Source organism: Colossoma macropomum, unplaced genomic scaffold (genome assembly GCF_904425465.1).
Source record: "Colossoma macropomum unplaced genomic scaffold, Colossoma_macropomum, whole genome shotgun sequence".
Lineage (NCBI taxonomy): Eukaryota > Metazoa > Chordata > Actinopteri > Characiformes > Serrasalmidae > Colossoma > Colossoma macropomum.
The window spans coordinates 36171452-36192671 of NW_023494802.1; the positions used below are offsets into that span (position 1 = coordinate 36171452).

At 38.6% G+C, this 21220-nt stretch overlaps 1 protein-coding gene across 6 annotated transcripts in view; it reads left to right on the forward strand.

Annotated features, from left to right (window-relative positions):
• LOC118822001 (AP-1 complex subunit sigma-2) overlaps positions 1-21220 on the forward strand; it is a 50772-nt gene that overhangs the window by 14182 nt on the left and 15370 nt on the right. For 3 of the 6 annotated variants that reach the window (XM_036590760.1, XM_036590762.1, XM_036590763.1), the window contains exons 3-4: positions 5881-5989; positions 7709-7846. In XM_036590760.1, coding sequence (XP_036446653.1) covers positions 5881-5989; positions 7709-7846 — 247 coding nt within the window. Of the gene's footprint in view, positions 1-5880; positions 5990-7708; positions 7847-15908; positions 15991-20037; positions 20469-21220 lie in introns of those variants that run through there. The other 3 variants (XM_036590761.1, XM_036590759.1, XM_036590758.1) reach the window with 3 other exon arrangements.

Here is a 21220-nt window from a genome sequence, read left to right on the forward strand (position 1 = left end):
CGAAAATGGAAATATTGGATAGCTGTAGACCTAATTAGTTGCACAACTATCTCCATTTTTGAGTGGCAGCATGATGTGAAAAAAGGCCTCAGGACTTTAAGGCCAGTGCACAGCGGGGCAAAGTTTAACATTTGTCACTGTGCTTTGTACATTGCATGCACTGGACACAGGGTGGGAAGAACAGCTCCATTCAAGCAGAGAAAAACCTTTTTCTTCCTGCGACAGTGTGAATACTGCTTAATGTGGTAGTAATGTAACATTTGCATGGCTAATCTTATAGGGTTAATAAAGTTATTAAAAATATTTATTTTTTTTGTATTTTTAAGATTATGTTTTGAATGAGTATGCTGAGCAGACATCATCAGATATGTACCCAGCTTTGGTTGCTACTGTGGCGATATGATAAATTCCTTTTTGCATGGAGGGCATTCGATAATTTGCTATGTCAATAGGTTTGCCTCCCAGCCTTGCCAAATTGAATGGTTTTCCTCTGGAGGCCGAGAGCATCTGCAGCACTGTTGAAGATGAATGGCCAAGTGCAGATCAAAAGCTCAATCTCTACCTATCTTGCTTGCACTCCCTCTCTGTCTCTCGGATACTGCGTTAAAAACAATCAATTAATGCACTCCAACACATTCTGTGCTTCCGTCTGAAGAAAGAGCACACCCAGATGACCCAGGCTATTAGAACAGAACTCCTTTATTTGGCTGCTGACAACTGTTGGTCTCTTGATGTCCTGATCTGAGACTGAGGGTATATAATGTAGCTAGTTATTCACCAGTGGCCTGCCTAGTCCATTTCAAGGTAGTCTTGAATTTAATCTGAAGTAATGTTGTTTAGGCACAATGCAGTCCTACCTTAGAGCAAATCTGGTGGAAGATCAAATTTACATAATTTAATTTTCCCCTTGCCCTAAATGTCATTCATTAGCAAAAACATGTTTGTTATCTGATGTTTGCTTCTTTAATTTTGCACTGAAACTATAAGGCTAATGTAGCTGAGAAGTAATGGAAGCTTTACCCATTAATTAGCATTGAACTCATAACTGAGTTGAGTAATCTCAAATAGACTTGCTTATGTGGTTTCTTATGTGGGTAGCTACACTAGCCTCGTAGCACCAACGTACAACAAACCTATCCTGGCTGATAAACTACAACTATTTGAGGTCATGGGAAAGTTATGTTACTTTAAATTTTTTGCAAAACCATCATTAACCCAAAACTCGAATGCAGCTTTACAAGATTCTTCAGTAATGCCTATGGACAGGGTGTAAGAGGGACAAGGGCCACTCTCTGAGAGCATCTACATCCCAAAGCCAATTAAGATTGGGTAAATATTTATTGCTTTGCAAGTAGCATTTGGAGATTATCCCAAGGTCAACTTGGTCTGTTCTTAATTTGGGGACATGCTGTTGAATTCACTTCTGGCCCTTAATCAGATGCAGCAGGGAGTACCAAGGGCAAGAAGATATGTGAAATCCACGGTTTGAGAGATTTGTTCACTCATCTGTGGAACAATCTCTAAAATCATTTTTCCAGTAGGACTTTAGGCTTTAAACTTAACTATATATAAGGGCATACTAAATATTGTATATAGGCTCTATATACATACATACATACAGTGCTCAAAAGTTTGGGAACACCTAACATTTCTAGATGTTTTTTAATAAATAAACATGTAATGTATGTAATAACATAATTTTCCAATGATTCCGCTGATTTGTCAAAATGTCTGCATAATTACATGGTTAAAATGTAAATAAAACCATTCAGTGTGGTTTGATGTGAAATGCACAATTGTAGACACCCCGTCACCGCCCCCAGCTTGCAGCTCGGCCGAGACTCACTCCTTGCCTTGGTGCCTCTCGTGGCCGGCACCATCGTCTTTGTCTTGCTCCTCACGCCGTCACTCGCGTGACCCGTGTCCGTCGGCGGAGCTCGGGCTTTACGCTCCGCCCCCTCCCCACTCGCAGCTCTCTCCCTGCTGTCGGCGCCAAGGTTCGTCGCTGCTGGGTGTTCGGGCCCCGCCTTCCTGCTGGCTCTCGCGTCCATCATCGTCGGGGCCCGGGGGGACAGGCGCATGCCACACTTACCAATTCAGAATTGTTCACAGTTGTGGTGATAGGAACCAGACGGATATGGATAAGACTGTCTGATGCCTGAGACATTGTTTTACAATAGTTTTGAGATAAAGTTTTATCCTAAACCATATATATTTAAAAAATCTGTAGGACATGCAGGGCAAAATAGTGCCCAATCAAAGTGAATTTTTTCACCACTTTTCCATTGCCAGCATTTTATATAACAACTCAGAAACACATGTAGGTTCACCGGTCATTGTGGATAATGAATAAATTGCTATATTTGTGCTCTAGACATTGCAACCCCTGATTCACCATCATTTTAAACAAATCCAAGTCAGTAGGTTTTTTCTACAAAGCACCATTTCACACCAAACCACTCTGAATGACTTTGATTGAATTATGCTAAAGGAACAACTGACAAATATTCTTTGTGTTCTTGTTGTGATGTCATCTGCACTGAAACCTTTCAGGTGTTTAAACCTGAAATAAAGTGAACATGAAGCTGCGTGTCGAAGCTAAATATACTAAATATAAGAATTAATGAATAGCTGTTCTGTGTTAACAATTTTTTTCTTGAAAAGTAACAACTGAAATTAAACTTTAGAAGGCAAGATATCTCCAAAATGTTCAATGTAAATGCTGCAGGTATTCATTAATCCTGTTGACATATACTATGGACTGGGATGTAGTCCTGGTGGACCACAACACTGCAGAGTTCTATATAGAGTCTGATACACCTTGCCTGAGTAATTAGCTAATGAGTTAAATCTGGCATGTTACAGCAGGGAAAACACCAACACGTGTTAGAATGTGGCCCTCCAGGGCTGGAGCTGTGCGGCCCTGCTACAGAAATCTTTACCGCACTCCTTAGAGCCTCACAGCCTGTAAACAATTAATCACCAGCAGCCAGCACCAGCACTCCTGCCTGTAACAGTACAAAACAACAGCATACAAAACAGCCACTGCAGCACAACAGCAGGATGTTCTGACAGCTGCATGCACTAGTGCTGCAATAACAGGGCTGAGTTTAGTTTAGTTTAGTTTGGTTTGTCTATTTCTTCAAGGACCATGTACAAAAATATCTCAAGATGCTTTGCATCATTTCCATCTGTGGGCAGCCCATGGTCAGGCAGACATAGAGCTAGTTTCTAGACCCAGATTAAGTTTAAGCCTAATAAGAATTTCCTAGGATCATTCACCACTGGCACTGGAATTTACTCCAAGACCAGGCTTAGTTCATGTCTGGGAAACTGGCCAAACTTGGTACAACATACACAGTAAATACTAAGCGAAAATAGATTGAATTAGAAGAACAGGAAAAATCATAACTGTTCAAATGGAGTTCCAGTGCCTTTGGTGTTTGGAACCCTAAATACAATTCAAGATACAATTTATGCAAAAATCACTGCTGACCCTGAACAAGTAACCAACTCTCTCCTCCACGTTTTTGTTCTACAGTATGTAATCATGCTAATATGTAATTAGAACTGTGATGTTTTACCTTTTCAAAGTTTTCAAAGTCTTTCCATGTAAAGCACTATGTTTCTCAACTAAAATGCAAACTGCAGTATTAATAAAGATTATTAGTATTACCGTTGTCCCAATCACTACAAATATAGTCAGTCATATGCATGCATCCACACTTGCCACAACACTGATATATGGTAGAATCTCTTTCAACAGTTAGCATGTTTAATGTAACTATATAGTTGAATTCCTAGCATACAAGAGGTAAATGAACATAGTCCGTTCATTTGTGGCATCTCTCCAAACATCAAACCTATTCATGGTACACAGAGAAAAGTCCTCACCAATGGTTAAAACACACGAAGCAAAATAAATAAGAAACTCATTCATAATAATGATAATAAACCAACAGTCAGACAAGGATCAAAAAATACAAGACTTAAAAGGCACTAGATGAAGAAATATGTCATGGCTCAGTTCACAAATCTTCACAAGCACTAAGGAAACATATGGGGCTTTCGATTCACATGATCCTTGTTAACTCATAAAGTCGGAAAATTGTGATATCAACCAATCACAACCGCTAGTTTGAGTGTATCAGCAAATACATGTATTCAGTGGGATGGACCAATGATGTGGCTCACAATGCAAAGACAATGAAAGCCAGACAGGAACACTGCTGTTTGTTGTTGCTTTTGGAATTGTTGCTTTCAGAATTGCTTTTATGTTTACCATTAACTTGACATATTCTTGGCCAGTTTGGTCTGCTGTGTTGCTATAGCATCATTAAACATACTGGCTGGTGATATGTCGTAAGTCATAAACAGGCATAATGTGGCATTTGCATGAGTTTACCAGTTGTATTCATGACTTCATCAGCTGCTTTATAACCTTTAATTTGCAATTTTATGAGTTTACAATGACTGTGCAAATGCATTGATATACACAGAGTTAACAAGGCAAACAGTGCGGAAACAGTGATGCTAAAGACAGCTGAACCACCAGAGAACCAGACATACACATGCACTGACTGATTATCACCTACACGATATGTAAAACTATTAGGTTAGAATACAAATGGTTATTTTGTCCAATTAAATCAGTGTTCTCATGATTACTTAGCATTGATACCTCACAAGAAAAAAAAACGTGATCAACAAATTCTGTAGAGAGGCCAGATGCACTGGCATCCTGTTCCACAGAATTAAATGAATGCATATTTTCGGTGCTGAAAACAGCAGTACTTTTATTTCAAAGAGTACAAGCGCTTGCTCAGCAACTGCACACATTCTACACATCACCAAAGAGAGAGAGAGAGAGAGAGAGAGAGAGAGAGAGAGAGAGAGAGAGAGAGAGAGAGAATCTTTGCATGTACATACTTTTGCTTAGAATTAAGAAGAGGAGGTGCTTACTCTTTTGGATGACGCACACACACACACACACACACACACACACACACACACTCTCCTTGCTCTGGTATTATGAGGAAGCAGTAGGCAGCATTTCTCTGTACCAATTCTGCACGGTCATCCCAGCACAGCGTTTGATGCTGGGGCACTAGGAGTAAGCAGCTCAACTCATCCTGGCCTGGTTTTCTGAAAGCATGGCAATCATAGTTATGTGGTAGAGCGAGTATCGCTGAGAACACTCCACCATGTAAAACTGAACATTATGCTCTGGCCTTTTTGGAAATGCAGCTTGTTCAGACCAGAACTGCAGTACTGAAACCTAAATAACACAGTGACAATCAGTCAGCCAGTTACTGTGTGTGGCAGTTTGCTTTGTAGTCTTCAGCCAGGTAAAATACCAATGTACAAACCAGCTGATAATCATTGTGTTGAACAGATGTAAAAAGTTTGGAATCACCACTTGGAGGTTTGGACCTGTTTTCAATAATATAAAATCTTTTTGGTTGCGGATAAATGTATAAAATGATTCTAATATGGTGCTAGTACTCTACATCTTCACAACTTAAGGTTCTACATAACTTGTAGGAAGCTGGAAAAAATAAGACATCTTACATATGTATAGAGTATGTATAGAACTGTATATGATTCAAGTATGGCTGAGAAGCTGTATAACAGTAAAGGGTTATAATTCAAGATGCCTCATATTTCAAAAGTAGTGATCAAGTTTCAAGGCAGATAACAAAAAGTACAATTATTATGAATAGATTATTACAGTATAAAGTGAAAGAAGTTCTTCTATTATTCACATAATTATGTGTCTTGATGACATTCTATAGGATATGTCCATGCTAAAAGGCCTGTTTGTTTAAATTAACCTCATGAAAGTGTGTGTGTGTGTGTGTGTTTGTGTGTGTGTTACAGATATGCCAGTCTGTATTTCTGCTGTGCCATTGAGGACCAGGATAATGAGCTGATCACCCTTGAGATCATTCATCGCTATGTTGAGCTGCTGGATAAATACTTTGGCAGTGTAAGTGTCTTCTTACTATTCACAATCCATTTGTAGAGGTCATACATTTTACAAGAGTGTTCTGATCAGCACTTTAATGCATGAGTGTTTCACCAACTGCACATAACTGGGCTTGTTAGCAACTTGGCAGGTATATCCAGTGTGACATGGTACAAAGCATATGTTACAGTAATGTGATCTGAGGCAGAATATATGGCTCATTCTACTGTATTGGTTCAAAGTCAAAGTTTAAAACACATTTTGGACTTTTAACTAACTTGGGCTTCAGACTAAAATCCTTTTGCTTTGAATGGCCCTGTGCCTTAATTAAGTTTATTTTATTTAAACAAATGATTAAACATTGAGTTTTGTCACTAGCAAAACAATCATATCACTGCTGAAGCTTCATCAAAGGTTTTGGTAGTGACTGTTTTGGTAGTGATTTTAGCTCATTTTGAGCATAGCTTAAAAACGCTAGCCAGTACATGACTAGCAAACACATCTTTGAACAATGTGTACACTAATAAGATCATAGTAATTTTAATTCTTTATTTAACTGCAATAAATATGTGTATAGTTAGTGACAGTTCTTAAGGTTACACACTGATTTTCAGAATTTGGGACACATTTACTTTCGAAACAGTGGAATTTAACTGCTCACCATGTGGTCATGAGTTTTGCTGCCTCCTGTAAAACTCCTATGGACTAAAATTCTTTCTGCTTCAGTAGTGACATGAAAATGTGGGACAACATATGTTTTTTTATTTATAACTTGAACTGTTAAACATAAATATTTTAACTTTTAAGGAAATAAAAAAATTATTTAAGGAAAAAAAAGGAAAGAAAATACCAAAAAAAAAAAGTATTATTTTCACAAGTTAAAATGTAGGGATTAGGGTTTGGGACAGCCACCTCCCAATAGAAAGTACCCTATAATTGGTGATTTTATATACATATTTTGCTTATTACTATCTCAATTAATATCCCAGATCTGAAAATTAACCCCTTTAAATGGTCAGGGCCAGCCACTGGGACCAAAGGTTTATTACACACTTCTATAACCTAAGAATAGCTCAACCAATTTGCATTGAAGTCCCTGTAGTTACTGAATAATAAGCCTTAGTATGTAATAAACCGAGTTTTCAAAAATAGTTTTTTACTGTGTAACTGCGGTTTGAACCAATTTGGTAGAATGGTGCATATATGAAAGCATATGATGTAAGGCTTTGTGAAAGTTATACATTTAAGTAATAGGCAAGGCAGCAGACAGAGTAACAAACACTATGAAAGCACATGACAAAACAATTGGACAGTGCGTGTTATTGGCATCAAGAATGTCAAGAGATAAACCGCACAGGACAGTCTGACACCTGTTACAACCATCAAAATGGCTTCCAGTATATATAGAAGATCAACTACATAGCAGAAAAATCAAAAGAAGAATAATCAAAATCTGTTGTAATTATGATTTAATAAGTATAATTAATGTAATAAATAATTTATTAAGTAATCTGATTACAGTTTACACCAACATTGCTAACACAAATTGATTTAAAACTTCTAATATAGCGTAAAACTGTCAAAACATTTCATTGCCTGTAAGAAAGTGATACAATTCTAATAAAAAAGTTTCATTTATCTAAAAAAGTTAACAAAGTGGAGGGGGGAATGAGGTCATTGGTTACTAGCTACACGAGGTATGTTTTTAAATGTCAAGCTGGTGTTTCTTTCTTTCTGCAGGTGTGTGAGCTGGACATCATCTTTAACTTCGAGAAGGCGTACTTCATCCTGGACGAGTTTCTTCTGGGTGGAGAGGCTCAGGAGACTTCCAAGAAGAACGTCCTGAAGGCAATCGAGCAGGCCGACCTGCTGCAGGAGGTAAACTAGTACTGACCATGCTTTACAATACACTGCTCTTTCAAACTATACCTTACTACATACATCACTGAAGCAGTGTAATTTTATCCATTGGTCTTTATCATGTACTACTAATATTAGTGGATATTCATATGTTGAGTGCCTGATGAGTAGGAGTGGGCGATATGATGATATAATCAGCCTTTATAAGCATATCATGGGTATCATCAGTACTTAAAGAAAACTGAGTGAACACAAGACACCAGTGTTTCATTAAGAATTTATCCAGGGCTCTCAAGTGGCATAGCTGCCCCCTATTGTCAGCAGATCTTCCAGGAGTCCATAATTGGTCCTGGTTAATTGGAGATTGGAGCCAATGTTGTGCCGTATAGGGAACATATCAGTGTACTTACAGTAGAACTCCAGTTTTGCTGGTCCACTGTGTTCCAACTTATCAAAACCTCAGACAAAAAATGAAATACTGTCATATATATCATGACATATTGTGTAAAATCTCTTTGTTATTAATTTTTTTGCCCTGTTGCTCACCCAATCTGGTAACTTGGCTATAAAGGATTGCAGTGAAACAGATAAGTAGGCTTGTTGATGAAATAGTCTTTTGAATGCTGTGCTTACTGGCATTGGAAACAGGATTAGGATTAAGGCTTAAACCTTTGATGTTAAACCCAAAGGCATGCCAACAACTCCTCTAAAAGGCTCTGACTCCAAATCTCTGCTCTAAGCCCTTCCCATCAATCCGGACTTCAACAGATGTCTCTTCCGATTTAGACATCTTCAAATCTTTCTCTTTATACTTCCTCTTCCACTTATTACTCTTTGTCTCTGTATCTATCTCTCTATCTCTCTCTCTCTCTCATGCTGTTTTTATGGTATTATTTTCAAGCTGTCTCATTAGTTGTCAGGGCAGCGTTCTGCATGGTGTGAGGGTGAGGTGATTTCTCTGTGGGGGGACTTTTTAATTTGAGCAGCCTCGAGGAGCTTTAATAACTGCACTCTTTTGCTCTCTCTTACTTGTTCCCTCTCATTCTCCCTCTCTCGCCGTAGAACTGTAGAGCTCATGCCAGCAGGTCTGGAGCTGTTGCAGCTCTACAAGCTGACTCACTGAGTACACTCTGTGTGTGATGGTAGACACACAAACACACACAGACACACACACACATGCAAGGATGGACAATCATTCACTCACTCACAATGATGATCACACACTAGGGCTGCACAGTGTGGACATATTGCAATCATATGGCTACATGCTCACAATATATTAAAGTAATATATTAAAAATGTTGAAAGCATTATTATGACTCAAAGATTTTTTTTCAGGTCATCTGAAATGCTTTGATTTATCCAGATTTCCACAGAAACATAATCAGACAATACAGCACACACACTTGCACTCTAGGGATGCACAATGATATTGGTATCTGCAGATAATTGCGAGAGAGAGATATTTACATTTGACAGATTTTTCACACCAATAATTGATGACATTTTTATTGTACTCTGGAAGTGCAGACGCTGGATTACTGTGTTAAATTGTCAGCATTTACTGAACCCTATAGAAATAGAAATAAATGTTCGATTTTATAAAGGGCTTTTTACATGGCAAGCAACAGTCACGCATCCCCCAGTAATTTTCAAAGAGAGGCAGGCGGACAGGCAAAGCGACGCTGGTGGAGCAGCAGGTGGTGTGACAAGACAAGTGAGCTCAACCCCAAGAAACCATTGTGCGCATCCTCGAGATGAGCACACACAAGCTCACCTCTGAGCTGAAAGTTTTCAACTTTTGTGGTAACGCGACATTAAAGCTGCTGTGATCCAATGAAATCACAGGTTGTACTGAGGAGTTAATGAAGGAACGCCTAAACCTGGCAGCTGCAGAGTTTCCTGAGCTGTATAGCATTTTTTAATCTAAATACATAGATACATTCACCAAAGAGCTATGTCATGGCATCTGTCTTTGGCTCTTGCATAAGATGGTGAAATTGCCCAAATAAGTGTTTGGGGGGGGCAGATGGAATGTCCCTGCACTGGTCATCTTCTTTTTGTCTTATAAGCCAAGTAGAGTCCAGTAATTTGGCAAAACAGATACAGTTACCTGTGTTAAAACAGTAAGTCTTGTTTATTAGCATGTCTGTTAAACTGTTTTTGATTTTTATTCTTAGTTTCAATGTTTTTCTTGATTCCTATTTTCATGTTTTAAATATTTATGCAATCTGGATATGAGCAACTTTCGTTTGCTGTATGAAAAGCTGTTCTGAGCGGTGAAGTTCTTACCTTTCATACGGAAAGCAGCGAGACAGGTGGAACAGGGAGCGATTTGTCGCTTGCCATATGAAAAGTTGAAAAATGAGAGGAATACTGAAAGAATACAATTGTAAGTTAACCATGTTGTTGTCGCTCTTCTACCATAGGTTAGCTGTGTGAGTCACTGCCACAGTAAATCACACAAACAACCTTTTTTGTCTGTTTTTAACAGAAATTATCACCAGTGCAATAATGCTAATTTCTGCTAGCCTTTCTATGTTGTTTTTAGTGTTATATCATCACTGAGCTAACCATGGCAGAAGTTCACTTTCCATGCTTTAGTATTACCCTACTTAAACGCAAGATGAATTTGGATATCTGAATGCTCTGGTAGTTGCATCCAGTCACTCCATCCCTCTCCAATTTTGTTAGCAGACTATGGTTGTGTCGTAGTGAAGTTAAGGTGATATTAAGCGATATTACTTTATCTACTTTTGGCATCATAGCTCCCAAACTCTTTCCTGCCCAAAGTGTTCCTTTCATTTTTGGCCACTAGGGTTGGGACTATCTGAAATTAGGGTGACATCATTGTTCTTTAATGCTAACCCAGGTAGATGTAGGCCCAATTTCTACATTTTATAAGTATGTATGTGTTGACATTGGCAGATATTTCTATAAAAAATATTGGATAATGACATCAGCACACAAATCCCATATCAGTGCATCCCTAAGCCTGACACACTACTCACCTACTCTGTTAGAATGACACAAACATAGACACACATCATTATAATGTCACTAAAAAGACTGACAAACTCTGCTGCTCTAAGAAGAACAGAACGGAGCTGGTTTTGGTCAGCGTTCTGCTGCAGTCACTTTCACAAACCTTCTGGTCACACTTTCCTGTTCCAGAGCGGAATCACACAGTGGAGTAAATGGCACTTATTACTGCAGGCTGGCCCAGTCTGATGGCCTTTGATTAAGCGTGCACAGCGATGACAGAAATAGATACTATTGTTGGGGGAGCGTCATACGCTTGTGCAGAAGCAGCCTGACACACTGCAGCTGCTCTTTATCTCAGCATGGTAATTACTGCTGACATTTCAGTGCCTTTTGCCAGCTATCCTTCTTGTCTTTCCATTTTTGTTTTTTTTTCTATCTTCTCCGCTTCTTGTTTCTGTCATTGCGCTTTGTTCGAGCACAGAAGTACTTTTTTTTTATTTTGTTCCTTTGACTCCACTTGACATGATTTCTTTCTGTCTTTCTTTCTGTTCTCTCTTGCTCCCTGTCCTGTTTCTGTTTTCCTCTCTCTCTGTGATTTACAGAATCTAGATTTTCAGATCCGTCTCTTTCCAGGTATAGTGTCTTGATTATTGATTATTGATTAGAAAACCCAGTGAGACTGTAGTCCCCTCTTCTGTGCCCTAAAGCCCTCTCCTAGCTAGTAGTTATCAATCAACAACTAACCTGTCAGAGTTGGGGGCTCACATACCAGCAACACTGCCATTTAGGAGATTATGTAGGTAACCAAATGTTACAAAAAATGGTCCAGATTTGAATTATCAGATTAAAACACCATCTTGTTCGAATGCTGTTGATGTGTTGGCCAGCTAATTTTATTTTTATTACATGGTTATTATATGCTCATTTTATTAGACTACATTGACTACACTGGGTTCTTTCACACTGGGTTGAGTAACACTGCCTTTAAACTACCCTCTCCTTGAGACAAAATGCTGGCATAACCATTAGGTGATATTTAACATTTAACTAGCCTTACAGTGAGGGAATACATCAGCGATATTTTTAATTAAACATATTTCCATTGCAGCTATTCACATGAAATTTAGACCCAACATTGGATTTTAACTCAATAAAACTGCACAGCTGAAGAAATCACAACATTCGCCAATCGATAAATAAGGTTTTGTGCAATATAGTGGAATGACACGGGAAAAAGCCTTTGTTTGCAGTAACAACTTGAAAATGCTTCCTGTATGAAGAAACTAACCTCTCGCAGTGTTCAGGTGGGATTTTGTCCCGTTCTGCACAGACAGTCTTTAATCCTGAAGATTCTGTGGGGCCTGCCGGTGAATCTTGATCTTTAGTTCCTTCTGAAAATTTTCTGTTTGGTTTTTATTGAGTCTTCTTTGCAGTATGTTTTGGATCGTTGCCCTGCTGGAAGGTCCACCCACGTCTCATCCTCATCGTCCGAGTGGATGGCAACAGATTCTTCTCAAGAATTTCCCAGTTCCTGGCTCCATTCATCTTCCCTTCGATAATTTGGATTCTGCCTGTAACATGAGAAGTGAAACAGCCATGATGCATCCACCTCCAAACTTTACTATAGATATGGTATTTTTAGGGTCACATGCAGAGCCATTTCTTCTCTAAACATAGTGCATCAAATTGTTGCTGAAGGGTCGATTTTTGTCTTGTCTGACTACACTATGTTCTCCCAGTGATCTACAGTCTTCTCCAAATGTGCAGTACCAAGTTTCAGATGCGCTTTAACGTTCCTTTTCTTTAGTAATGAAGTCTTTCATGATGATTGCAAATGGAGCTTGTGGCGGTGGGGTGCATTGCCTGTTGTTTTCTCTGTGACAACTGTACCTGCTGCTTCTAGGTCTTTCTGGAGCTCTTTTCAAGTGGTTCTTGGCTCTTGGGCTACTCTTCTGACAAACTTTCTGGCTGCCTGGTCGTAAATCTTGCGAGGAGCTCCTGTGCTTGGCCAACTGATGGTCAAGTGATGTTTCTTTCACTTGCAGGTAGTTGACAAACTCACCTGTAACCAGTACGATTGCTGTGCTGCTCAGCTATCTTGTTACGCTTTGCCTCTACCCATCATGAGGTGTTTCTTGCATGACAGCTTGGTGACAAATGATTTGTTTACTTGCATTTCGAGGTGGGTACCCTTTTTCAAGGAGTAGAAATACTACCAACATGCACTAACCCAGCTGAATCTAATTATCACAGGTAGGAGAACTAATATGTGCCATTAGCTGGTTAAGTGCTTTTTCTTACTGTGTTCAATACTTTTTCCTGCGTCATTCCACTTTATAACACATAATGTTTTTATGAATTGGAATGGTACAGTTTCTTACCAATGTCTGATCTAAACTACATGTAAATTGCTGCATTGGAAATATATATTAAATACTTATCCACCCCCCCCCCTTTATCCCCACTAGCATTCCTTCATTTATAACTTGAAATAATTTTAACTTATTTATAAAATCTAAAACCCACAGTCTGAAAATTAGAGATTTAGCAGTTTCAAGCCAATTCAAACTCACTTTAGACATTCATTCTATATAGTAGATCTGGTCGTATCACATAATTTGTAGATTAAGAGTATTTTGGGAAGGATAATGAGAATGTTGCTGGCATGTGGTATATGCTCTGAATAAGAAATAGTCTAGATCAGAGATGTAAATCTTGCTCCTGGTCCCTGATCTCTTAGGGTCTTTAGTTTTACCCAGATATAACAGAACCTGTTCTAGCTGAGAAAAAAAAATATTAGAACCAGTCATGTTAGATTTGTGTTTGTGTTAAAACTAATATCTGCAAGATGGTAGACTTTTCAGAAAGCATCTTGCAGTTTCTACTTTGGATGTTGTAAAACTGGCCAGGTAGTTAGAAACTAGCTAGTAGCTGATAGTGTAGCTATGGTAAATGTTCTTGAATTCCAAAAGAAAATGTTAGTAAGTCATCTTCTGTTCAAAGTGCCTGGTCCTGCACTGCAGTCCACATTTCACTGTGGTGTATGCTGACCGCTCTCCACCAAAGGGAATGGTTAAGAGCCATAATCAGGAATTTTGAGTAATCTCTGACCTGTGCCTTCGGTCACCACAGCCATAACGAGGCCCAGTCACGCTATGCTGCAGTGGGTCACATGATGACTGTTCGGGGATTCATTCGGACGGCAGCTCTACGGGCAGGGCTGAGCGGAAACAAAGCTCTTTTGTCTGCCTGGCAGCAGCCGCACACTGAGCCATGACCCAAATGTGCGCTCCGCCGACAGAGCAGAGGAGAGAGAGGACGCCAAAGAGCTTACAGCCATTTACAACGCTAACGCTAACCTGTCGTCCAAGCCAGATAGGCTTTTTTAGGCTGAATTAGTAGTTGTTGCCCTTGCCCACTGATCTGAGTCCAGGTTTTGTGCTATAATGATTCCGATGATGCTTTGATAAGGGAGGCTGGATCTATATCAGCATGGGTTTGCAGCTTTCTCCATGAGACCCTGCTGATACTGCTCTCATCAATGTCATACTCATGTAAATAAGGGATAGTGATTCTCATAGAACATAATTTTGGTGACATGGGATGCAGGAATTTTTTAAGTGTTGGAAAATTAATTTTAGGCATTTGGAGGGGGGGTTGCAAAAATACAAAACAGTTACAGGGAACCTCAGGGTAAAATATGAAAAAGTAAATACATTTATGGAGTAAAAATATAGAATTCCAAATTAAAAACTGTGGATAATTCCTTTCATTTTCAGATATAGTTTGAAGTTCCATATTCAGCTGGTTATCATTACATGAGTGTATAGTTTAGTCTGTCTATTTAACTTGTTGCTAGATCTACTTAATTTGTAGTTTTATTGCCTACATTGGCTTTGTTAAATATCTCGTTATCTCTGTTGCTCCCCACGTTTTCCTCAAAGGGAAACGTCATTCAAAACCCTGCCATTTTTACTAATACCTGAAAGTTACTAAGTGTTATTTAACATTATGCAAAAGAGATTATGCTAACTGATCTCCACTAGCTTTCCTGAATTGAGCATATTGGTTGGTTTAAAAAAGCATGATCCTCAATGGATTAGGTATGAAAGCAATTGTTTGGCCAAATGTACATAATTTTCCCTTATCCCAAATGTAGTTGAGCAAAGACATTTGGTGTTTAAAGCTGCACTATGTAAGATTTTTTTTGTTAAAATTGCATTACTAAGTGATGACAAGACACAATAATATATGATGTGTGTGCGCTGCTACAAGGAGAAATAATATTTTAAAAGTCTGATTTTTCTGGAGGTTTCAGACCACATCACACATTTTTACGTGTGTCACAGCACAGGTTGAAAAAGACTTTCTGGCTTCATGTTTAGGTCTCAAATGCAAAATCAACATTACACTGAAAAATATAATGACAAAAGTAGGTAATTCACTTAAATCCTCAGAAGATACATCCTTTACCAAATTTTCTTTCTATTTCTTTCTAGTTCTATTTAAACACTCTGTCAGCATGCTCACAATCATGAGATTCATCTGCTTGGGGAAGAGGTCCGAAGCACAACCCACATTACAATATGTTTTTCCACACATTGATTGCAGTTACACATTTCCACCAGAGAGGTCTCCAAATCCCCAAAACTTACATAGTGAAGCTTTAAAGTTTGTTTCTTTAGTTTTGCACTGGAGCTACAAGGCTATTGTGGCTAACTAGTAATGGAAGCTTATCCTCAGCCATTAGCATTGTGTACAGTGCATGCCTGAACCATCACGCCCTGTCTAAAACCATGTTTAGTTTTAAGTTGCCTTAAATAGTGCGTATATGACATACTGTATATAATACAGTGTCAGAAACCACAAATAACAAATAAAGCTTATAAGCTAATTTGCCTTATAGTCAAGTGAAAACTATAGAAGCAAACTGCAGACATTAAATATGTCCTGGCTGATCGACTATATTTGAGACTAGGTTAAGATTTTCTAAATTTGATAGCTGGCCAAACCATTGCTTTAAGGAGTTCCTTCGAACCTAGAGCTCATATTTAGCAAGACCAGCTCTCTGACTGGCTGGATTGTGTGTTCGTAGAGCCAGACTGAGGAGTGGGGCGGTTTGGCCAATGACGAGATCTTATAAAGGGGTTGAAGTCCCACCCCCTGCGAGCCCTTTGGTAATTACACCAAGTTGCTTGAGTTGATTGATCAGTCGGCATGACGTGGTCAAAGAATGACATGAGAAGTGAAAGCATGAAGGGCACCCGTACATTCTGACTACAGTAGCCACAGTGCTGTGAGAGGAGGAAGGCTTAGCACTTTTACTCGAATTCCAGTCATAACAGACAAGTTTTTACTTTAATCCATTGACTTATTGTGTTCTTCAACAGATGGACATTAGGTTGATGTGAAATTGAATCATTAATTTGTCATGTTCTAAGCATCTTATACCTGCATAGATAGGTACTTGTAAATGTAATGACCACTCTTATGTGTTATATACAGGGTTATATTGTCTTTCCTTGAAAGTAAACCTGATTCCTCCTCACAAACACTTGCTACTCTGCTGTCAGATGCTTTGAGTTTGTGTTTGCAGTGGTGACCTTTAATACATGATGCTTGATGACAACTAACATGACATGAAAGATTGTATCATCTTTGACATGGTGGAAAGAGGTCATACAAAAAAAAAACCAGCTTGTTTTTTCCCTTTCCATTCTGTGATGCCCATAATAGTATAAATATCAGCTTTTTGAAGTGGAGCAGGATTATGTGGTCAGTGATCAGATTTTTTTTTACATGAACATAAGGTGTTTTAGTACTACATCTAATTCCTCTAATTTTTCTGGAAATGTTTTTTGTTCCTCCCCTAACATCTGTATCTCAGGTTCTCCAGTGGCTATAACCACAAGGCTGGGCTCATTGGAAAGCATGTTAGCTCTACCTTCATGTAAAGTTTGCCGTCTGTCCAAACTCCCCAGTGCAGTTACGAGCCTCCACACTTAATGCCTTTGATGGCCCATAATTCTAGTTCCCTGAGGAGAACATAAGATGTTACAATAGAACTAGAAAGAGGGTTCCAGCACTATGTTCCTCTAAAGTTTGACGTCACCAATATAGAAGCAGATGGATGCTGCTGCATAGCTGGGGCAGCTACACTGCAAAGATGAGATCTTGGCAAGTGAAATCTAGTCAATATCTAATAATTCTCATTTTTAGATTGTTGTAAGAATATTATGACATTATTTAATTTACAACCCAATTTCCAAAAAAGTTGGGATAGTTGTGCAAAATGTAAATAAAAACAAAATGCAATGATCATTTAAACCCTGTATTTCATTGAAAATAGTACAAAGTCAACATCAAATGTTGAAACTGAGATATTTTATTGTTTTTTGAAAAATATATGCCCATATTGAATTTGATGCCAACAACACGTTCTAAAAAACTTGGGACGGGAGCAACAAAAGGCTGGTAAAGTTGTGTAATGCTAAAAAACACCTGGTGGTTGATTGACAACAGGTTAGTAACATGATTGGGTATAAAAAAGCATCCCAGAGAGGCTGAGTCTGAGGAGGGATTCACCACTCTGTGAAAGACTGCATGATCAAAGTTGTGCAACAATTCAAGAATAACGTTTCTCAACGTAAAATAGCAAAGAACTTTTGCTTTTCATCATCCATGGTACATAATAACATTAAAAGATTCAGAGAATCTGGAGAAAACTCTGTATGCAAGGGACAAGGCCAAAAATCAGTATTTGCTGGCCATGATCTTTGGGCCCTCAGGCAGCACTGCATTAAAAACAGACATGATTCTCTAGTGGAAACCATTGCATGGGCTCAGGAACACTTCTGAAAACCACTGTCTGTGAAAACAGTTCGGCACTGCATCCACAAATGCGAGTTAAAACTCTACCATGCAAAGAAGAAACTATATATAAACAGGATCTAGAAATGCTGCCACCTTCTCTGGGCCTGAGCTCATTTAAAATGGACTGAAGGGAAGTGGAAAGCTGTCCTGTGGTCCGACAAATCAAAATTTGAAATTCTTTTTGGAAATCATGAACGCCGTGTCCTCTGGGCTAAAGACCACTCAGCTTGTTATCAGTGCACAGTTCAATAGCCAGTATTCATGATGATATAGAGGTGCATTAGTGCACATGGCATGGGTGACGTGCACATCTGTGAGGACGCCATCAATGCTGAACGATATATACATGTTTTGGCAGCATATGCTGTCATCCAGATGACGTCTTTTACAGGAAAGGCCTTGATTATTTCAGCAAGACAATGCCAAACCACATTCTGCTTGTATTACAACAGCATGGCTCTGCATTAAAAGAGTCCAGGTGCTAAACTGGCCTGCCTGCAGTCTGGGACCTGCCACCCACTGAAAACATTTGGCGCAATATGAAATGAAAAATATGACAAAGGAGACCCTGAACTGATGAGCAGCTGAAATTCTATATCAAAGAAGAATGGGAAAACATTTTACTTTGAAAACTACAGCAGTTGGTCTCCTCAGTTTTCAAACGTGTTGTTGACATCAAATTCGAAATAGGCATATATTTTTCAAAAAACAATAAAATTTCTCAGTTTCAACATTTGTTATGTTGTCTTTGTAGTATTTTCCTTTAAAAATATGGATTACATGATTTGCATATCATTGCATTCGTCATTTTATTCACATTCTGCACAGCGTCCCAACTTTTTTGGAAATGGGGTTGTATTTTTAGACCTTACTTATTTGAAGTTTTATTTAGTGAAATTGTCTTATTCTGATGGCAGATCATTTTGCTCATTTCAAGCATCACGTCTGAAGGAAGCAAAATTATCTGCTTATGTATTGAAACGATTAAAAGAATATGCAAACAATAAGCAAACAACCTCATAATGAGAAATATTAGAAATATTAAGTTATTAGAGTGTTTTTCTCTTGCCAAAAAAATTGTTTTTAGCAGTGTATCTTTTTTTCCTGGTTTAAATTAACAGGGCACAATCTGAATTCACAGAGAATCATCAAACTAGTAATTAACTGACACATGAACACAGCTGTTTTTGTTGCTGTTGTTGTTGTTGTTGTTACAAACACCACATAAACCAGGTAGCCCAGCTAACAGACCTTCCCACATAATGTAGAGCACATTATCAAAACAATTTCTTGTTTTTTTCCCATGTTTATTGTGTTTCTTAATTTATCTAGAGTTCACATAGACATTTAGATCTGATGCACTTTGATGTTTTTGTCCACCAAGTTGTCGGTCGGCAGAGTTTAGCTTAGTAAGCCTGAATTGGAGGTCTTCCAGCCTCTCTCTGTTAATGGCTTTGTTGTTCTTTGTAATGGAAAATAAATGAAGCTGTAGCAGCCTAATATGAGAGGCCTATTACATACTCACAGAATATTTATTTTATAAACTTGCATAACGGAAATGTAACATAAGAAGGATTTCATTTTCTAATGTTTGAATTAATATATTAATGTTTTAGATGGTTTTAAAATTCAGTCTTTAATTTCACATTAATTAATCCCACTTAGCTAGTTTGCATCAATTTCAATATATTTTGTTTTTCCTCAAACATGGAGACCTTTTGCCCGCTTAATCTTCAAAGGAAACCCCTCTTGCTCCCCCTCTAAAAATTCTTGAAGTCCCTTTGATATTTTAATTAAAATCACACACCCGCTCGTACTCTGTGGTTTTCACCTGAGCCAGAGGCTCTGAATCTGCCAGTGGGACCAGCAGGGTTGGATACGGCACAGAAAAACGTTTCACACAGACTTGGGGGCTCTTTCACTGGGAAAGCTCCAGTATGGAGTCAGATCTGTGGCTTAATTAAAATGGAAGACTGAGACATTCCTCTGGGAATTAAACTGAAACGGCTTTAATTAGTCTTTGATGAGAAAGCGATACATGGGTACAGGATGTTATTGGAATGCAAGCAAATTGAGCACTCTGGTAATTGTGTTACAGCAGATGCTTCACATCAGGGAGAATATAGAAGAGAAAACAGAGAGTACCTGTATCTGTGTGACAGACTGAACAAGCAGAAATATGCTAATTTCTTCGTAAGTCAGATTTGCTGTTTGCTTTTTGATCTGAGAGTAGTTTCATATGTTCCCTCGTGGATAAGACTGGATTAATGTGGTGAGAAACGGGATTCTAGAGCTTAATGCTGTTCAATCCTGTACTGTAGTCATCTTATACTGATATTTTGTCTGTTCAGGAGTTCTGGGTCCTAACGTGTCTGCCGAGTCCTCTGGTCTGTTCCAGAGCTAAAGCAGCCCAGGTGAATATGATGAATATGGTGAATGCTTCATGTCTAACTGGGAATTCCTCCTCTAGAGCCCTCTAGTCTTAGTAGAGTAACTCTTACCGTTGATCTGTCACTGTGGAGAAGCATAGGTGACAAACTGTCACATGAATATAGTCATAATGGAGTGTCCTTTAGGTACAGTAGCTCAGTGTATGTGTAAAAGTGCATCTAAATATGTGCCTGTTGGCAGGTTTCATCACTAGAACGGTGGTCCATAAGTTCCTGGTATCCTTTCGGCATTTTGGTGCGAACAACATATGCTTTCCGACAGAATCTATTCAAAAAGTAAACTCACTGGACAAAATATTAGTCGCATGCATCATTTCTTTTCTAATTCTTGTCTTGCTTTAATAACAGCATCAATCCTATAAGGTAAGAAGAGACCAGTCTCTTGAGATTTCAAGATGAACTAGGTGCACCTTTCAGCCAGTTTGTGTTTACCTACTTAACTTGCTTTCACCTGCTGTTCCAAAGTGGTAATTGGAATTTGATTTGTTTGGTGATTTTGCTGATTAGCTGGTCAAAACATGACAGTGTTTCATAATGTGTGTTTAACCAGCTAAGTGGACCTACATTACATGATTTTTAGCCTGATTTAAACTGCAGTTGGGGCTCCCGAGTGGCGCAACCGTCTAAGCGTTGGCCCTATCATCAGGAGATCACGAGTTTTCGCTTTCAGTTTTCGCAATCTGCTAGAGTTTTTAAATGTGTGTAGTGCACACACATCCGCCCATCTTTACATACAGACACCCTACAGTTGACACCCTGGAATGTGGGAGTGTCAATGTTTTGTTCAACACAAAGTTCATGGAAGAGTGGGTTAAAATGGTCAAGAGACTGGTAGCAGGATTGGCACTGTCTTTAAAGCAATTGGATGCTTAACCAAATATTAGAGATGAAATGATGCATGTGACTGTTTTTTTTATGTAGAATTATAAAGCTGAATGAATATTCAGAGAATATTTTAAATACCAATACATTATGGAATCCAAAACTTAATTGAATTTAGTATTAGCCAGAAAATAGTTGCTATGATAGTGTAATTTAGACTGAACTGCTTGTCAGTGCTAAGTAAAAGCAACATGTCATAAGG